The sequence below is a fragment of the Macaca nemestrina genome, chromosome 5, assembly GCF_043159975.1.
Source record: "Macaca nemestrina isolate mMacNem1 chromosome 5, mMacNem.hap1, whole genome shotgun sequence".
Taxonomy (NCBI): Eukaryota; Metazoa; Chordata; class Mammalia; order Primates; family Cercopithecidae; genus Macaca; species Macaca nemestrina.
Window position 1 is genome coordinate 113,754,065 of NC_092129.1, and position 20,039 is coordinate 113,774,103.

General features: G+C 34.3%; 1 protein-coding gene across 50 annotated transcripts in view; it reads right to left on the reverse strand.

The window, feature by feature from the left end:
- The window catches only part of LOC105479467 (regulating synaptic membrane exocytosis 1), a 492,913-nt gene that overhangs the window by 59,794 nt on the left and 413,080 nt on the right, over positions 1-20,039 (reverse strand). For 32 of the 50 annotated variants that reach the window (XM_071096860.1, XM_071096867.1, XM_071096861.1 and 29 more), the window contains one exon: positions 3,185-3,420. The exons of 11 other annotated variants lie outside the window; for them this stretch is intronic. In XM_071096860.1, coding sequence (XP_070952961.1) covers positions 3,185-3,420 — 236 coding nt within the window. The remainder of the gene's footprint in view (positions 1-3,184; positions 3,421-20,039) is intronic. 7 more of the 50 variants (XM_071096864.1, XM_024792122.2, XM_024792125.2 and 4 more) reach the window with 2 other exon arrangements.

Below are 20,039 nucleotides of genomic sequence, written 5' to 3' on the forward strand. Positions count from 1 at the left end.
ATATGAATCCAGAAATACAGATCTCATGTTCAATGCAGAAGCTGAAGCAATAAAAACTAACCTTTCTTAGAATAATTCTGAATTTTGTTAAATCTCTGTAGGAGAGATGAAATATAATTAAATTAATGGGGAAAATCATTAGTAGAAGTCCTAAGAAAGAGAAATATCAGGCTATGCACTAAAACAAAGAGGGGTGATAACTGAGGGTTATCAACATTTGTCACTTGCTTTAGAAAGATCAAGAAGATTGAAACCTAAGGACAGGCTATCAAATGAAAGGTAAAATTATTATGTAGAAAGAGAAGCATAAAATTTTACACACAGAAAGTCCACAGGAGAACATCCCATTCAACCCATCATTATACAAGAAAACTGAGTTGTAGAGAGAAGTCAAAGTTCATTCATTGAGTCACTTTGGAACGGAACTACATATTTTGGTATCTTGGCTTCATAATCCCATTTCCTTTTTGCACCTGTACACTGCAATCTAATCTCTGAAAAGAGGGTATTCCATGAAGTTATTAACAACACAACTTCTGGGAAAGAAGATATTATCTGATGTCAACATCTGACCATAACTGAGATAAAACACAAATGAAAAAAGCAAAGAGACTAAATGTTTTAATGACAATAATTTGAACCCATTACCTATTAATACAAGGATGAGCCACAATAATAGTTTTTATGCAAAATTACTGTTGTGTTTCATAAGAAAACTATGCTCAAGTAATGAATGATAGGGTACTAACTAGCTAGAGAGGAAAAGAGCGTAAAGAGGGAGAAGAAAGAGAAAAAGAGAGAAAAAGACAGACTGGAAAGTTGAGGGAAGAAGAAAAACCAACTCTCAAACTTACAATCTCTCACATACGAAGCACTAGTTTCCTTCAAGGACATCAAATAATGTTTCTATTTCATCTAAGTATTTTGAAATCTGGTGGTCAAAACCTTCTCCACCACCTCATGCTGTAAATAATTACTTCAAAACCAATAAAAATCTATCCATCTGAAAAGGGGCTAATATCCAGAATCTACAAAGAACTTAAACAAATTTACAAGAAAAGACAACCCCATCAAAAAATGGGCAAAGGATATGAACAGACGCTTCTCAAAAGAAGACATTTATGTGGCCAACAAACATATGGAAAAAAGCTCATCATCACTGGTCATTAGAGAAATGCAAATCAAAACCACAATGAGATACCATCTCAAGCAAGTTAGAATGGCAATCATTATAAAGTCAGGAAACAACAGATGCTGGTGAGGATGTGGAGAAATAGCAACACTTTCATGCTGTCGGTGGGAATGTAAATTAGTTCAACCATTGTGGAAGACAGTGTGGTGATTCCTCAAGCATCTAGAACCAGAAATACCACTTGACCCAGCAATCCCATTACTGGGTATATACCCAAAGGATTATAAATAATTCTACTATAAAGACACATGCACACATATGTTTATTCCAATACCGTTCACAATAGCAAAGACTTGGAACCAACCCAAACTCCCATCAATGATAGACCAGGTAAAGAAAATGTGGCACCATGGAATACTATGCATACATACACCATGGAATACTATGCAGCCATAAAAAAGGATGAGTTCATGTCCTTTGCAGGGACATGGATGAAGCTGGAAACCATCATTCTCAGCAAACTAACACAACAACAGAAAACCAAACACCAAATGTTCTCACTCATAAGTGGGACTTAAACAATGAGAACACATGGACACAGGGAAGGGAGCATCACACACCGGGGCCTGTCAGAGGGTGGGAGCCTAGGGGAGGGATAGCATTAGGAGAAATATCTAATGTAGATGTCGGGTTGATGGGTGCAGCAAACCACCACGGCACATGTATACCTATGTATATGTATATGTAACAAAACTGCACCTTCTGCACATGTATCCCAGAGCTTAAAGTATAAACACACACACACACACACACACACACACACACACACACACACACCCCAAAACCCAGGAAGCACCACCATAAAAAAATTAAACAAAATAAACAATACAAATGAAAAATGCCTCATACTTACTGTAAAGGAACCTGACTCTAAAGAAGACAAATAATTCTCCATAACAGATAGAACAGCTCATCTGATTGGAAGAGCAAAGATGCAGATCCATCACAGGGATGCTAGCTATTTTAGGTTCATTCTAATCCTGTAATTTTAAGACATGACTCAAATTTCCTACTTCTAATTTATTTGCCAATATATCCAGTAGAATGAATAATTTAAAATAGGTACTTTCCAGAATGCTGAGTGAGACATAAAAAGGATTTTGTGAAAAGCTTTTTGGTATAAGTAAATTTTGTGATAAGGTTCTTGCTATTAAGGAATAGAAAATGGAACCAATGTTGGTTTTAAGAGGAAAAACAGTTGCTGACTATTTAAATCGCTTCAATATTTCACTTACCGTTGATTTTACATAATATTGAGCATAGTAATGAATAGTCTAACCTGTCTGACCAATTTTATATAATTTTAAGCAGTGTTTTGTTATATTTTACAATACAAAAATAGCCACCCTCCCTTTTGTATTTGTTTTTTAAATATATACCTTTAGGGCATTACGCTTTTAAATTTATAAGCAGCAGAAAATATCTGAAACACATATTCGTATTAAAACATTATTCTTTGTATAAAACCACTGACCCATTTTTCTAAAGTAAAAATCGCTGCTGGGTTTTTACTTATATTGAAACTATAACAAGTAAAGTTCAATTATTATATTTATACAGTACCTTGAAGAGTATATGTCAAGTTGCACAACTGACCTTCTTTTCTATAAAAAGTATAGATGTAGCCAAAAGTAAGTAATTGAATTATGGAACATTTTGAAAAAGAGAACCCCGTTGCTTTTGTTGCATGTAAATAAATTTGGATGTTTAATACTTCTTTGCATTTCCTTGCATATTTGCAAATATGACCTTAATTTTTTTAATTAAAAAATCTGTCCACTTTACAGATTTAAAAGTGATACCTTGTGAAGACAGCTGTACAGAAAAAAATAAACCCATAAATTTAGCAGATTTTCAGAGACATAAAAATAAATTTTCTTTTCAAAGAAGAACCAAATACATGCCACAATTCCATCACAAGCCATAGTATGAAAATCAACTTTTTCTCTCCATAAAGAATTGAGTTGTTTAGGTTGAATTCACATCACTCACCTGTTTGACTAAGCTGAGATGTGCTTCTACTCCTTCGAGACACTATGGCAACCACTTTGGCACTAAGGCTGGATCTCCGTTTCTTTCCACCTGCTCCAACTGTACCAACAGCTGTGTCTGACTGGCTGCCGTCATTATGCTCCAGTGTGTACATCTCTCCACTCACACTGGTGCTCTTCATGATGGCTCTTCCTGAAGTCCCCATCCGTCTGCCTTGCATTTTGGGGGTAAATGAACTATATTTACAAAGTAAAAACATATATGCATCCATAAATTACAGGTCAGCATCACTGAAATTCTAAATCTAATTTATTTTGAAATAATCCAGACATATTTTTAGGGGAAAAATGCAGTTGAGTAGTGGTTCTACACCTACAAATAGTTTAGTATCACACCCCGCAAAATATTTATTACTAGACATGGCTTAAAACAATGCCATTTCAAGATGCAATAATTTATAAACTTTTTAAAGATTATAAAAATAAGTGCAACAAATGCCATACATGGGGAGAAGAATGTTACTGACCAATTTTGTAAATAGTATAGTTACTATGTTACCAGAGAAAAACTAAAATATTTCAATTATTAAGAAAAGTTCATATACATTTCAGAGAGAAAAATATTTTTAAAAACGTACACTCTTTAAATGTGCCACATAACGAGGCTTAAGAAATGAAGAGTATTTGTTCTAATTTCCCTTTGGGATTATAACTAACACATCTTGCTTCATGAGTCTAAGTAAGACTGCAAAGAAAGCAAAAACTAAAACGAAAACAACAACAAAAAATGCTTTTGGATTAGTTTCCCCTCCTCCTTCCTTGTGCCCTCATGCTCCACTTCTCCACACAAACTTCTTCATCTCATTTCCTTCTTTCAGTGCCTCACACTCGCATGATGTAGGCTGATTTCTTTTTGTTTTTTTCCTTTCCCATCAAAACTTGTCTATGTTACCGGCTTGTACAAGTTTATCTGAAGAGATTCCTTCTCTCCCCAAAGAATATATTATTGTTAATTATTTTATGCAGCATAGAAAGTTAGCTGGGAAAAACTCCTTACTATTAGCCCAAGTAAACTATGTCTGAGAGTTGAGGAGAGGTAGGGCAAGCAGGCAGGGAGCAGGGATATTAGGATTCTTACAACCTTTTAAATTACAATGCGTATGCAGCTTTATTATCCATCTAGACCAGTACATTTCTGTCTAATAAAAACCTGGTTTGATACATCTAAAATGACCCTCTTAATTTTGTTTCCTCAAAATATTTGCAAAAACTAATTATATGACCCTTATTACCATTTTGATCTTCTTCATTTTCTACTTCTTGTTTTGAACTACAAAATACATACTAGCTGATATAGCATCTTTAACAGTGAGGACATTTAATATGTAAGTCAGAATAAATCCTAATATGATTATAAATTGTAAAACAGAAAGTCTTGGGATTATGTAACAAGTTTGTTGTCATATATATAATGAGAGAGAAATTGGTATGAGGTGAATTCAGAAACGTGGGAGAGTAAGATCAGGAAGGAGAGTTTATAAGCTATGGAAAAGAGATTAAGACTGGTCCTTAGGATCCTTCATGGATTGTGAATTGAATATTGAGACCTCTATTGATGAGGACAATTTGTAATTTTCAATATTTAGTTGCATTACTTGAACTTGTCCACATCGAAATTCTGATAATAATAAATGATTCTTATTCTTTCAACGTATTCTAGTCAGTTTTTCATTAACTCAAAGTTTTAAAAGTCATTTGCAAATCTGATAATTTTGCTATGCATTTTATGTACATTTTTTGAGACACAAATGAGAGTATTATTACATATCATCCGTCCCAAACTGATTCCTGTGGGATTTATATTCCCAACTCCAGCAGACTTTCTTTCCTGATAAATATTATGGTCAATTTCTTCTGTGTCTTCACCAACATATTGGAATGCATTAGCTAAATATGCCACCCATCCTTACGGCTACTCTATCTGCTTTTCTTTACTATTTTACTTGCAGAATTCTGCTGGAGAATCTACAGAAATGTCAGGATTTGGTCAATTTCATAGTTACAATGTCCATGCTCAGTAAAATGCCTACAACAGAGAAAGCAGTGGTTTCTCATCTCTCATCAATCTTTTTAGCACACTCTCCACAGTGGTTACTGAAAACTTCTCTTCTGATGATTTTTTTTAACCTTTAAAGGAAAGTATGAATTAATTAACATGTACCCTTTTTTCTTCCCATTATTTCCATAAAGATGGAATTCTATTACAGCTTGAAATTTCTCTCTCTAATATCGGTCTACAAAAAAACACCATTGTGAAATTCTGGGCAATGTTCTTTACTTTATAAAGAAGTTTAAGAGTATACGGAAATGTCTGCTATCATATTTTGTTATTAAAATTTAAGATGAGCTGGGAAGAGTCAAAAGTTTATTTCATGGATATCCAATTTTAGCAATGAAATATTCTACAATTTTGACAAAAGTTCTGGAAAACATAGAAAAACATGTATAACAAGTGTTATCACTGGGAGGGGGTTAAGTTATACGAAAAATGATTGGGTGAATAAAATATGAGGTGCTTTTTTTTCTCAAAAAATATATGTCTAGATGCTTAAAAGCATTCTTTTATGAGGACATGTGTAGATTCCTAAACAGTCTATAATATAATAATATTCAATGAAAAAACATTTAAGGTATTTTCATTTCTTTTAATTGAGGCAGTTCAGAGGATCTAATCAGTCAGATTAATCTAATCAATCTGAAGATTACAGCACAAATATGCTTTCTACTGCCCCATTTCTTAACTTCCATTTGTTCTGCTTCTGTTTCTTGAAAAATTATTCCTATCACTTATACATATCTGAATCGTTTAAGACACATCTTAAGGTTTTCTGCTTTATAAAGCTATTCAGTCTCTCTAGCTTCATGACTGTTGTCTCCTGGTCCTTTGTTTCATATTTTGTACTGGTTATATTAAGATTCTGATATTTCATAACAGCAAGCACTTTATGCACCACTAAAACTGCTACAGTCCCCTTCCCATTGCTGAATGAATTGATTTATGAGTAGGAAGTGGGAAAAAAGTGATCAGTATAGAAATATACTGTGATATAACCCATCTTTAAAAAATCAAACAAAATTCCTTTCTTTTTGATCCCCCCTCTTCCTGTAGACTTTTTGCTGAAAAATCTCAAGTAGTTATTTATATATCCTCTCCTCCTATTTTTTTCTGAACAAATTTGAATCAGGCTTTGTCCCCAACATTTCGCTAAAACTGCCTTTTATCAGTCGCCAATAACTCCACATAGCAAAATCCTGTCACTTACCAGTCCTAATCCTTTTGACCTCTCAATATGTCATGCATTTGTCAAACAATTTGATTCCTTTGTCTTGAAATACTTTATTCTAATGGATTTTCCAAACTTGTGCCTCACTGGCAGGACCTTGATCCTCTTTTATCACTTAATGAAAGAGCACCTCAATGTCCAGCCCTTTGGCTTATATTCTTCCACATGAAATGAATTCCATAGATGTCTCACCTGGTTCCAAGCTTTATGTAGTATCTATATGCTGCAGATCCCAATTGTTTTCCTGCACCTTGTACTCAACCCTGGACTCCAGATTTATATATCTAGCTGTCAACTGACATATCTGCTTGGATATATCTAATAAGGCTCTCAAACATAAAGTGTTCAACCCCTCAAAACACCTGCTCCCTGTCCAGTCTTCCATATCACATCATAGGCACCCATCTACCCAAATGCTCAGAGTAAGAACAAAATATCCAATCTTGGAAGTAAGACAAGCCCAACCAACCAACCAACCAAATTGGTTTCTTGGCCACTTTTCTTGAGCATTCCCTAACGTGCTTGTGCACTGGCTAACAAGAGCACCTAAGGTCATTTGGCTGTCTACAGAAGTGTAAAATTTTGACTTAGTATTTACTTGTATAATTATAGTCCAAATATTTTATATTCTTTGTAAAGTTAGATGTTAATTTGAAAAAAAAAACTAATAAAGGGCAAATGATTACTGTCTGGCCCTAGAGAGGATAACCAGTAAGTCATAGTTTCATTGACTTAGAATACATTATCCAGTTCTGAATCTAACTTAGTAATCTAATTTTAGTATTCCATTTTTCCCCAATAACTATATGTGTGTGTACAAAATTACAAGGGTTTCTTGGATCATCTTTGGAAACAGCTTGTTATACTGTTGGTTTTCTCACTAATTAATTAAAACTCCAACATTTGCTATTTTTCTGGTGATTGTTGTTTTAATTTGGAGAATTACATTCTGACAGTACTGGAAGTTCCACCAAAGACACTTAAATGAACTCTCTACTTAAGCCAATTAGCTGTGTTGTCCAAGCAGGGCATTTCATGGGCTCTATAAGCCCAAGGATGCCTTTTCCTGGCTTCTAGATTTAACCTCAAGAGCCAACAGCACAGTCTTCTTTCTGTTTTCTTTTTTCTGACTCTGGTTTTCTATGCATGTTTTGATTTTGTTTTGTTTTCTTTCTTTCTGGTTCTGGTTCTTGGCAAGACTGGCTCTGATTCTGCATTGCTTATGACTAATAATACTTTCTAAACTAGTAGCAGTAACAATAGGGAATCTACCTATGGGTGAAATCTGTCAGATGGCTGGCCAACAGATTTCAATGTCAGGAATACATTGAAAGCTGGGTGGCAGATAATAGAAAATCTAGTTTGGTAGACTTTTTGCATGTTTTTTTTTTTTTTTTTTTTGCATGCTACTAAAAACTCACATCACTCAAGAAATACATTGTGCACACTGAAAGAAGAAAAATCCTTTAAAGTCTAGGCTTAGGTTACTATGTTAATTTTAACCCTATAGCTGAGTGGTAATGCTGAACCTGCTAGTTCTTTTTGCTCAAAAATAATCTTTTCAATTGGTGACAAAAAAATTTCTTACTTTGTGTATACCATAGGGATAGTTGTTCAAAGAGCAAATACTAGATCTCAAGGTATTTTATTTTTATACTTCTGTTTTAAAAAAATGTTTTAATTTTCAATTTCATGGGTACATACTAGGTATATATATTTATGGGGTATGTAAGATTTTTGGGGGGGCTTTTTATCACACTTTAGGTTCTAAGATACATGTGCAGAACATGCAGGTTTGCTACATAGGTATACACGTGCCATGGTGGTTTGCTGCACCCATCAACCCATCATTTACATTAGGTATTTCTCCTAATGCTATCCATCCCCTAGCCCCTCACCCCTCAACAGGCCTTGGTGTGTGATGTTCTATACCCTGTGTTCTCATTGCTTGACTCCCACTTATGAGTAAGAACATATGGTGTTTTATTTTCTGTTCCTGTGTTAGTTTGCTGAGAATGATGATTTCCAGCTTCATCCATGTCCCTGCAAAGGACATGAACTCACCCTTTTTTATGGCTGCATAGTATTCCATGGTGTATATGTGCCACATTTTCTTTATCCAGTCTATCACTGATTGGCATTTGAGTTGTTTCCAAATCTTTGCTATTGTGAATACTGCTGTAATAAACATACATGTGCGTGTGTCTTTATAGAATGGTATTTTAAATTTGATAGAACTTCTGTTCTGACTGATCTGTACAGGTAAGTACTTACATAATTCTAGCACAGAGAATTAAAGAATCCCCAGAGAATAAAGGAATTGAACTCCTAATACTTTAAAAATGCTATCCTTTTAAGAAAAATCCCTTTTCAAAAAATTGCTAACTCAGCAGAATCAAAGTGAATTCTTGAAGATAGCAAAGTAGTTTAATAATTTTGGCTTAACAGCAGGTTTATGAAAACCACAATGATATTCTACTTTAAATGTACTAGGATTGCTATAATAAAAAATAGACAATAACAAAGGTTGACTAGAATTAGGAGAAACTGGAGCCCTCAACATTGCTGATGGGGATGTAAAGTGATGCAGCTGCTTCAGAAAATATGATGGCACTTTAAATACAGGTAAACTAGAGTTACCATATGATCCAGCAATTCCATTCCTAAGTACGTACTCAAGGGAATCGAAAATATATATCCACACAAACATATATGAACTATTCATATGAAAATTATTAGCAAAAGTCAAAAAATAGAAACAAAACAAATGCTCATCAACTGATAAATAGAGAAACAAAATGTGTTAAATCCACACAACGAAATATTATCAACCATAAAAAGAAATGAATTTTGGGACCTCATACTGATAGCTACGGAAAATGAGATCTGGTGGTAATAACACTTTGGTCCACATTATAAATTACACATATGATTTGGTAGGAAATAATTAAGCATTAAATGGAAAAGGTGATAAAGTATCTATACACATTCAGCCAAATCAAAGATGCCATCAGTATTAAGACATATCATAATTTTAAGTAATTTTTTTGGTGGCTTAAAACAACACAAATTTATTATCTTTCAGTTCTGGAGGTCAGAAGGCCTAAAATCAAGATGTCAGCAGGGTTATGTTCCATCTGGAGGCTCTAGGGGAGAATCTGTTTCTTTGCCTTTTCTAGTTTATATAGGCTGCCCCAATTCCTGATCTGATGGCCCCTTCCTCCGTCGTCAAAGGGAAGAAAGGGAACAATGGCTGGTTGCATCTTTCTCACGTGGAATCACTGTGACCTCTGCTTCTATTGTCATATATCTGTCTTTGACTCTGCTCCCTCCTTTTTTCACTTATAAGTACTCTTGTGACTACACTGGACCCACTGGATAACACTGCATAAGCTTCCTTCTTTAAAGTCAGATGATAGCAACCTTAATTCCATCTGACACCCCAATTCCCCATTTTTCTGAGGATTAGGATTTGTCGGGGGCACATTGTTCTGCCTACCAGACCAAGTAACTCTGGAATGGGGGTATGGAGTCTCTCTCCTAAGAAAGAAAAATGCTAATTAAACAATGACATGCCATCAATTGGAGAATATGCACTGACTGTATAGATGGTAAAATACAAACAAGTAATATGGATAAAATCAATTAAATTATGGTAACAGACAAACGAATTTAAACAATAATTTTTTAAAATAATAATAAAATAACATTAAAACATCAGAAGCTTACTTTCCCAAACATAGACTGTTACTTATAGATACAGAAGTGATGGGTGATGTAAGACAATCAAACTGCACCTTCATTTGCCAGATTTTGGCTCATTATTACAACGTAAGGAGGCTGACACAACGTTTTGGAAGAGCATAAAAAATAGAAGTCCTAAAATACCTTCTTTCAGAAAGCGAGAATGTTTTCAGAAGACATGAGGGGCTATGTCAGGATCGTTCCCACTCTTCACGACAAGCTTAGCTTAAAAACAGTTACAATCAATTTACATATATTTAATCCACTAAAAGAACCTAGAAGTCTACTACAATTCTATTGTAAGCCTTAAGGAGGAACAAATAGTATAAATAATAATAATGCATATAAGTTCACAATGCTGTTTACAAAAATGTTAAAAGTTAAACAACAAAAATTATATGAGTCCTACACTTACATCTGGATCAATATACAAGTTACTAACCACAAACAGTAGATCAATATTGTTGATCAATATTAAGAAGCCATCTCTAGGCATCCATCCTATAATTTTCAGTGGTTGTAACACAGGGACTGGTGATTAATAATCAAGGTGGCATTAAATACCTCCTAAAGGTGTCTGGTAGATCATTTTGATAATAAGAATCAGAACTGAAAAATGAACTCAAGCTAGATCACTATTTATATTCAATCTCTTCAAGTAAGCTGGACCTTAAGAAGTAATTATCCCTGTAATTTTTATGAAATCTCATTCCCGCTCACACACGTGTTGAGTTTTATGTGAAGCTACAAGTAGTCTTCAGTGTTGAGGGCTTATGCACATTTCGGTAGTTTATTCCTAGGTCTTAGATTTATTTCTAGGTATTTTATATTTCTGACTACATTACATTGATGGCATTTTATAAATTTCATTTCCTAAGGTTTGTTGCTAGTACATAAAAATAAAATTCCTTTTTATACATATAAAACATACATATAAAATAGACACATAAAAATTGTTTTTTATATAGACTTCTAGGTCCTTTTAGTGGGTTGAATATATGTAAATTGACTGTAATTGTTTTTAGCTAAGTTTTTCATGAAAATATTTTATATATTTCCTATATGTATAATCATATAAACTGTAAATAATGATCCATAAATTCATCCATCATTTATCATCCCTCTCTCTATCTGGATTCAATTTGCTAAAATTTTGTTTAGGGTCTATTTTAATGAGAGGTTTTGGCCTATTTTTTCTATCTTGTAATGTCCTTACCAAATGTATCAAGGAAAGGCTGGTATCATCGAGTTTCAAAATGTTCCTTAGGAAAAAATTGTGTAAGACAGAGTATTTATTCTTTAAATATTTGTAATTATTTATCAGGATTTACCTGGGTCAGGATATTTCTTCGTGAAAAGGTTGAAAACAATTACAGAATCATTTAAGAAACTAAATATAGAACTCTTCAGATTTTTAGTTTATTCTTATGTCATTTTTAGTAAGTTGTACTTTTCAGAAAATTTGTATATTTCATGTAAGTCAGGGTTAGGAAAATTTATTTTGTAAAGGGCCAGACAGTAAATATTTCATACTGACTCTGTTACAACTACTGGACTCTGTTGCAACCACTCAATTGTTGTGGTGGGAAAACAGCCATGGACAATATATTAGGAAATGGGCATAGATGTGTTCCAGTAAACCTTTATTCACAATAATAGGCAGTGGGCCAGATTTAGCCTGCTGGCCATAGTTTGCTCACTGTGATCTGAATCGAAAAACTTACCAGCATAAGTTGTTTATGGTATCATTTATACATCTGTATAATATGTATTATTGTCCCTTTTCATTCAATGGTATTGGTAATTTTTATTGAGTTCATTTACTTTGATGCAATTATTGATACAGATGTAGTTCAGTCCACCACTTTGTTTATTTGTAGTCATTCCATCTGTTTGTTGTTTTACCTCTCCTTTTTGTCTAATTAGGTATTTTTATTATTCCACATTTTCTCAACTATTAGCATCTGAGTTGTTCATTCTTCTATTATGTTATTAGTAACTACCCTAAAGATTAAAATAAGCACTTTGACTTACTTAAATCCTCCTTAAGTTATACATTTTAACCAATTTCAAAATAATGCAAGATTTGTACAATAACTTACTTCCATTTACTCCCCTCCCACCTTTCACTTAGGTATTTTATATATTTTTCACTTCTACATATGTTTTAACTAACACAAGATGTTGTTTTTATCATTATTAACTCTTTCCATTGTTCTTCATTCTTCCTCAAGGCTAGTGCTTCCGACTGGAGATACTTTTCTTCCACATGAACTCCCATTAGTATTTTTTGTAGTGCTGGTCACCTCGGGATGAATTCTCTTTGCTATCTATCTATCTATCTATCTATCTATCTATCTATCTATCTATCTATCTATCCATCCATCCATCCATCCATCCATCCATGCACTCATTTATTTCCTGAAAGACAATTCTGGGTAATATTTACTAAGCATAAAATTGCAGGTTGGACATTTTTATTTTTTCCTTTCAGCAATCTTTCTTCCGGCCATTCCACCAAATTTGGGGTCTCATAATATCTGCTGAAATTTCAGCTAGTCATATCTTTACTTCTCCAAAGATACTATGTCTTTTTTCCCCTGAGATTCTTTTAAGAAATGTTTTTCTTTAGTTTTCTGTACTTTGATTACAATAATGCTGATTTTTTTCTCTCTTACCTATATTATTGGGTATGTAAAGATTTCAGATTTGTAATTTGATGTCTTTTATCAGTCCTGGAAAATTATCGGTTTGTATTTCGGTATTCAAGCATTGCTCTGTCATTTCCTCTCCTTCTGGGACTCTAATATATTTGAATTTTTCATCAGGTTCCACTTGTTTACATTCTCCTCCAATTTCTCTCTCTCTCTTCTCTCTGTGCATCAACTCATATACTTTCTACTAATTAGTTCACTAATCCTTGGTTTTACTATTTCTCACATGTCATTAAACCCATCTATTACATTTTTAAAAATTTTTAAATTATAATTTAATTTTTTAAAATGGATTTCAGGTCTCTGCTAAATAATCCATTCTCCTTTGATTTCTTTAACATATTAATCACAGATATTTTAAAGGCTCCATTTGGTAACTCTTGTTAGTGTTTAGCCAGGTAGTCCTTTTTTGTTGTTGTTAAACATGACTCATACATTTTAATCAGATATAAAACTGAGTGGATGAAACCCTGTGGAGGCTCTGGATGATATTATTTGCCTCCAAAATAGGTAAAATTCTCATTTGATTGACAGAAAGATTTCATCTTGTTCTTGTACAAAGTTTCGTTTTAAAGATTTGCTATTACTCACAGAGTGTAATGCTTATTTCTAGAGTTTGGCCCTTCTGAGATACGTAAAAGAACCAAAGGTGTTTGTTACACCCCTCTAACTATGGGAACTTGAAGTCCAATCCATCTCCCCAGCACTGGCAGCTGCTGGAATTTGTGCTTGGCTCTTTGGCCTTCCAGCTGCTGCTTTTTTTTTTTTTTTTTTTAGTTATTTTTTATTATTATACTTTAAGTTCTAGGGTACATGTGCATAACGTGCAGGTTTGTTACATATGTATACTTGTGCCATGTTGGTGTGCTGCACCCATCAATTCGTCAGCACCCATCAACTCATCATTTACATCAGTTATAACTCCCAATGCAATCCCTCCCCCCTCCCCCCTCCCCATGGATGCAGCTGGAAACCATCATTCTTAGCAAACTATCACAAGAACAGAAAACCAAACACCGCATGTTCTCACTCATAGGTGGGAACTGAACAATGAGATCACTTGGATTCGGGAAGGGGAACAGCTGTTGCTTTTTGTTTGCTTTCCCGGAACCTTCGCTGTGCATAGACAGCTCATTGGTCAACGTATGAGGGAAATCTACAGCAAAATTTGAAACTTTCCACCCTCACAATTTCCAGTTTCTCTGTCAGTGTCTGAACTGTGAAATTTATTTTCTCAGCCTAGTAAGTAAGAACACTGCTCTCTGCTTAAGGCTCTATTATTCCATGTCATCAAATTGGAAAGTAACCTCAGAGGAAACTAGGATGAATTTACCACTTACTTTGTGTTTTCCCCTCCTTTCAAAAATTGAAACTACTCAGATTTCTGCCTGCTTTGTTGCTCTCAAATGCCTTCCAATAGTTTTTGCTGTTGTTGTTCATTGTTTGTTCTTGTTTAGCTTTTATAGTTTTATATGTGGAGAAGTTAGTATGATATAAACTATACTGTCATGCCTGGGGAACTGTGACCATGTCATATTGCTGCTTATTTTTGAATGGTAGAAGTAGACCAGTTATGTTGTTATCAAAATCTTCATAGGGTTTCATAATGAAGACATACGTTAAAATCATGCTATAGCAATTTATTTGTAAATTACACTGAATAGCTTTTGCCACATGATTCCTATATACAGTCCCCCAATACCCTGCTTCTGCCACAGAATGGCAGACCTGAGATGGTCCTCTTCAGTTCATGTAGTCTGCTACTCTAGAGGTACAAAATAGTGTTTCGAGGTACTCCAGGGCAAAAACTTCCCCTAGCTCCTACATGTTCTAGAAGGGAATTTTTCGTTGGGCCTTTTAAAGCTGTGGTATTTATTTTAGAGAGCTTTACATTCTGTTCAATAGCTAAATAAGTAAGCATCTACTTTTGGCATTTCCTCTCATTTTGGTCCACATTTCACTGAATTTGAAAACTGCTTTCTATAGTTTATAATTTACAGATGTGGTTAAATCCTAGTTTCACGTTAGATGGAGTTTTTAGTCTTTTTAGTCTTCTTATAAAAATGAGGTGAGTAAACACATCTGTTCTCTGTAACTTTATTATTATTTTTTTTTTGAATTTCTAATCAACTTTCTTTTTTTTATATGTTTTCTTTTTTTTTAATTTATTTATTATTATTATACTTTAAGTTCTAGGGTACATGTGCATAACGTGCAGGTTTGTTACATATGTATACTTGTGCCATGTTGGTGTGCTGCACCCATCAACTCGTCAGCACCCATCAACTCGTCATTTACATCAGGTATAACTCCCAATGCAATCCCTCCCCCCTCCCCCCTCCCCATGATAGGCCCTGGTGTGTGATGTTCCCCTTCCTGAGTCCAAGTGATCTCATTGTTCAGTTCCCACCTATGAGTGAGAACATGCGGTGTTTGCTTTTCTGTTCTTGAGATAGTTTGCTAAGAATGATGGTTTCTAGCTGCATCCATGTCCCTACAAAGGACACAAACTCATCCTTTTTTATGGCTGCATAGTATTCCATGGTGTATATGTGCCACATTTTCTTAATCCAATCTGTCACTGATGGACATTTGGGTTGATTCCAAGTCTTTGCTATTGTGAATAGTGCCGCAATAAACATGAATAAAATACCTAGGAATCCAACTTACAAGGGATGTAAAGGACCTCTTCAAGGAGAACTACAAACCACTGCTCAGTGAAATCAAAGAGGACACAAACAAATGGAAGAACATACCATGCTCATGGATAGGAAGAATCAATATCATGAAAATGGCCATACTGCCCAAGGTAATTTATAGATTCAATGCCATCCCCATCAAGCTACCAATCAGTTTCTTCACAGAATTGGAAAAAACTGCTTTAAAGTTCATATGGAACCAAAAAAGAGCCCACATCTCCAAGACAATCCTAAGTCAAAAGAACAAAGCTGGAGGCATCACGCTACCTGACTTCAAACTATACTACAAGGCTACAGTAACCAAAACAGCATGCTACTGGTACCAAAACAGAGATATAGACCAATGGAACAGAACAGAGGCCTCAGAAATAATACCACACATCTACAGCCATCTGATCTTTGACAAACCTGAGAGAAACAAGAAATGGGGAAAGGATTCCCTATTTAATAAATGGTGCTGGGAAAATTGGCTAGCCATAAGTAGAAAGCTGAAACTGGATCCTTTCCTTACTGCTTATACGAAAATTAATTCAAGATGGATTAGAGACTTCAATGTTAGACCTAATACCATAAAAATCCTAGAGGAAAACCTAGGTAGTACCATTCAGGACATAGGCATGGGCAAAGACTTCATGTCTAAAACACCAAAAGCAATGGCAGCAAAAGCCAAAATTGACAAATGGGATCTCATTAAACTAAAGAGCTTCTGCACAGCAAAAGAAACTACCATCAGAGTGAACAGGCAACCTACAGAATGGGAGAAAATTTTTGCAATCTACTCATCTGACAAAGGGCTAATATCCAGAACCTACAAAGAACTCAAACAAATTTACAAGAAAAAAACAAACCACCCCATCAAAAAGTGGGCAAAGGATATGAACAGACATTTCTCAAAAGAAGACATTCATACAGCCAACAGACACATGAAAAAATGCTCATCATCACTGGCCATCAGAGAAATGCAAATCAAAACCACAATGAGATACCATCTCACACCAGTTAGAATGTTCTCTGTAACTTTAAATCTGTGATCATGAGGTCTCTTTGAGAAGTAAAATGAGTAGGCCTTGATGACTCATTTGAACATGCATTCCCACTGGGAGTGATACTGTCCTCAGAAGGGGATAACTGATTCTTGGTGAAGGTAGAGGGAACAAAAAAATCTTAAGATAATAGGTTAGTGGTCCTCCAAAGGCTCACAGTATATAAATAGTATGTCTGTAGTATTAAAATTTCATGTGGGGAGGGCAATTAGGAAAGGAACACCTAAAAGATTCCTTAGGGGAGTGATAATAAAGAAAGATTGAGAAACATTGAATTAGGAGGAGGACTGGGGAGAGGTAAAAATCTGGGTGGCTTCCAGTTTTTCGATTTGAGAACTGGGTGGATAATGGCGTAAAAAGCATATAATTATTCTGTTCAAATACTAAACAAGCCAATAATGTTTTCACACTTGTTCTAAGAAATGTTGTTTTACAAATAACCAGTTAAAAATATATATGCTCATGTATTTCTATTGTAAATGCAACACATACAAAAACAAATACATATTTAAACAAAAGCTGATATACATACTCAGTGAATACCAAAACATGAGAAAACAATTACTTACATCATGTATGGACCATAAAACTATATAAATGAGTCACAAATAATAAAGTCATAAAATTAAAGATGAATACACACAAATGCTGCCTTGATGTATCTGTTGTAGTTTACAAAGTAACAAATAATACAATTAATTATTTCAGATGATTCAGAAAACTTTGAAAATATTTCCACTAATTACAAGAAAACAGCATGTATGTCATCTTGGGGATACATTAAGGTCTATGCTTTCTTTATTCATTACGCTGCATAAGTAGTATGTATACAGTTAGCAAACACCAATCAATCCACACTTGGTTATCATGTCTGTGCTTTAGGATAGTCCAGCTGAAATCAAGGTAATCATATGTTAAAATGAGTAAAGAAACAAAGCTTTAAATGATTTTCTAAATGAATAAAAAAGATAAAGTAAAAATATACTTTAAAATTTTTCCTACATTGCTTTAAATTGAACAGATATCAAGATTAGTATAAAAAGAGTAGTATAAAGTCTATTAACTGTACAAGCTGAAGTAATGAGCTTGGAAATAATATATATTTCTTTGGACAATCTATATAATGTTATTTAAAGCTAAAATGCTAAAAAACAATAACAAGTATTTAATCTATCTCATATACCAAGTGTATAGTAAACATAATATATAGTAGAAAAACAGACCAACTAAGACCAATATAGAACAATCTACTAGTTTTCTTTTTCTTTGAAATTTGTTTTTTCTTAGTGTATTATACTGAAGTCTCACTACACATTGCATAATCCTTCAGCCAAATTATGGTACTATCTGAATTTTAAAAACAGGTAATAACTAGAGAAGTAGAATCACATCACATATTTTAATTCTTTCCTTGGAAGTAACAGCACTAGAATTTACTGTGCCATATATTTTGGTTTACAATATGTTTTTAAAGCAGCAGTGCCTAGCTTCCTTTTTAAAAATAAACTACTTCACAGACTTCTGTTGTATTAAACAAATACCAGTAGAACTGCTTTAGTTGAAGTTGCTGAAGTCCTGCAGTCTAGGAATTCTCCTGCCCGTTTAGTTTTTCTCCTGCTCCTTGGACAGTTTTCTCCTGTCTATGAGGCAATTCTTGGAGACAATAAGGAGCATCAGAACACCAAAGGTCCATGGGCATGACTTTGAAAACCACTCTAATAAAACTGAACTCTTCAAGTGTCAAATCCGACAGTTAAATTCATCCAGCTCACCATGAAGCACCGTGAAGTGGATAAGTTAAATATTAGTATCAAAATTCAAATTTTAAATGCTGTTGCACTATATTATGTTTTAGCCATCTCTCATAAGACATTCAAAGATGACTTTTAAAAGTATAAAGTAATTGATCTAATACTTCATACCATGTATGCAGTAACTGAGTTATGAAGCACAATGCTATATTTTCAAAGTATTCTGATATACACGATTTCATTTTATTCTCAAACAGTCCTGTAAGGTAAGAGTGGCAGGTATGATTCACATTTTTCAGACGAATATACATTTAATATTATTATTACATTTGTATGAAAATCCACTAAAAACATAGATCTAGGAATCATGTGTGTTTTGTTTTATACCAGATAGTACACAGCACCTGCATATAAGACGTACCCAATAAATGACTGGTGAATAAGTAAATGAATAAATGTATGAATAAATGAAAAAAAAATCAAGGTCTAAAGAAGTTGTACACTTGTTGAATGAAGCTCTCAATATTGGTTAGTAAAAGTACTGAGCCATAGCTGATGGAACCAAAGATTCACATCTGAGTCAAAAGCAGTCTTTAAGGGCAGGCTTGGTAGAATTCACATTGTCCTGGCATGGGAACTCTGATCACAAGATGCTCTTTATTCAGCAATCACTAACCACTCCCTTAACTTGAGACTCACTTCATTCTTCTCCCTTATATTCAACTATCCTCTGAGACTTCAGAATCTCTTTCTCAGTTTGAGCTGTATCTACCTTTACCTCCCACATTAGTTCTTCATTCCCCGCTTCCATTCCACCTCATGACTGAAATGGTCCTGTCTCTGCTGGTGCTCTCTTCTTTCCCGAAAGTTTTACAGCTCTTGGCTCCTTTCACCACCTCCTTCTATGTTCCTCATTGTTATTTTTTTTAAGCCCCTTAGATATTACTTCCAGTTCAAGATCCAACTCTGTTTGTTCTGCCTTGGCATTTGCCATCTAACCTGGGATAAAGTCTCTAGGGCCATGATCCTTCTTACTTTTCACACCTACATGTTTTTTCTTATTTATTAATTATTTTAAAATATTATCCTTTTCAAGTGAGCAAATTTAAAAAAAAATTTTTTTTAAATGGTAACACATCAAATACGAACTATTTCTGGCAGTATGGTAGATGATATATTCTGATTCCAAAAAATCCTTTCACTTCCAAATGCCTATTCATTATGATGGGAAAATTACAACAAATGCCTGTTAAAATACAAACTTGAGGTCACAAGAAGGAAAGGCATATCTCCTTAGCCAAAAACCAAACGAGAACTAAAACAGGTTGGAAAGTGAATGATGAATGTCTTTGGAAATATTGCAGGTCTAGTGAGGAGTTAGAACAGAAATCCTCATGAGTCAAGACCCTTAAAGAACAACAAGGAAAAATGTGTATCTCAGTCTAAGCTCTCATAGAACCTCACTGTTGGCTTTCTCATGTACTTTTCTCAGAGAGGAGAATGATCCAGAATAAAGGTCTAAGATGCATGAAAAATGATTAGCAAAGAAACTAGAATGCAT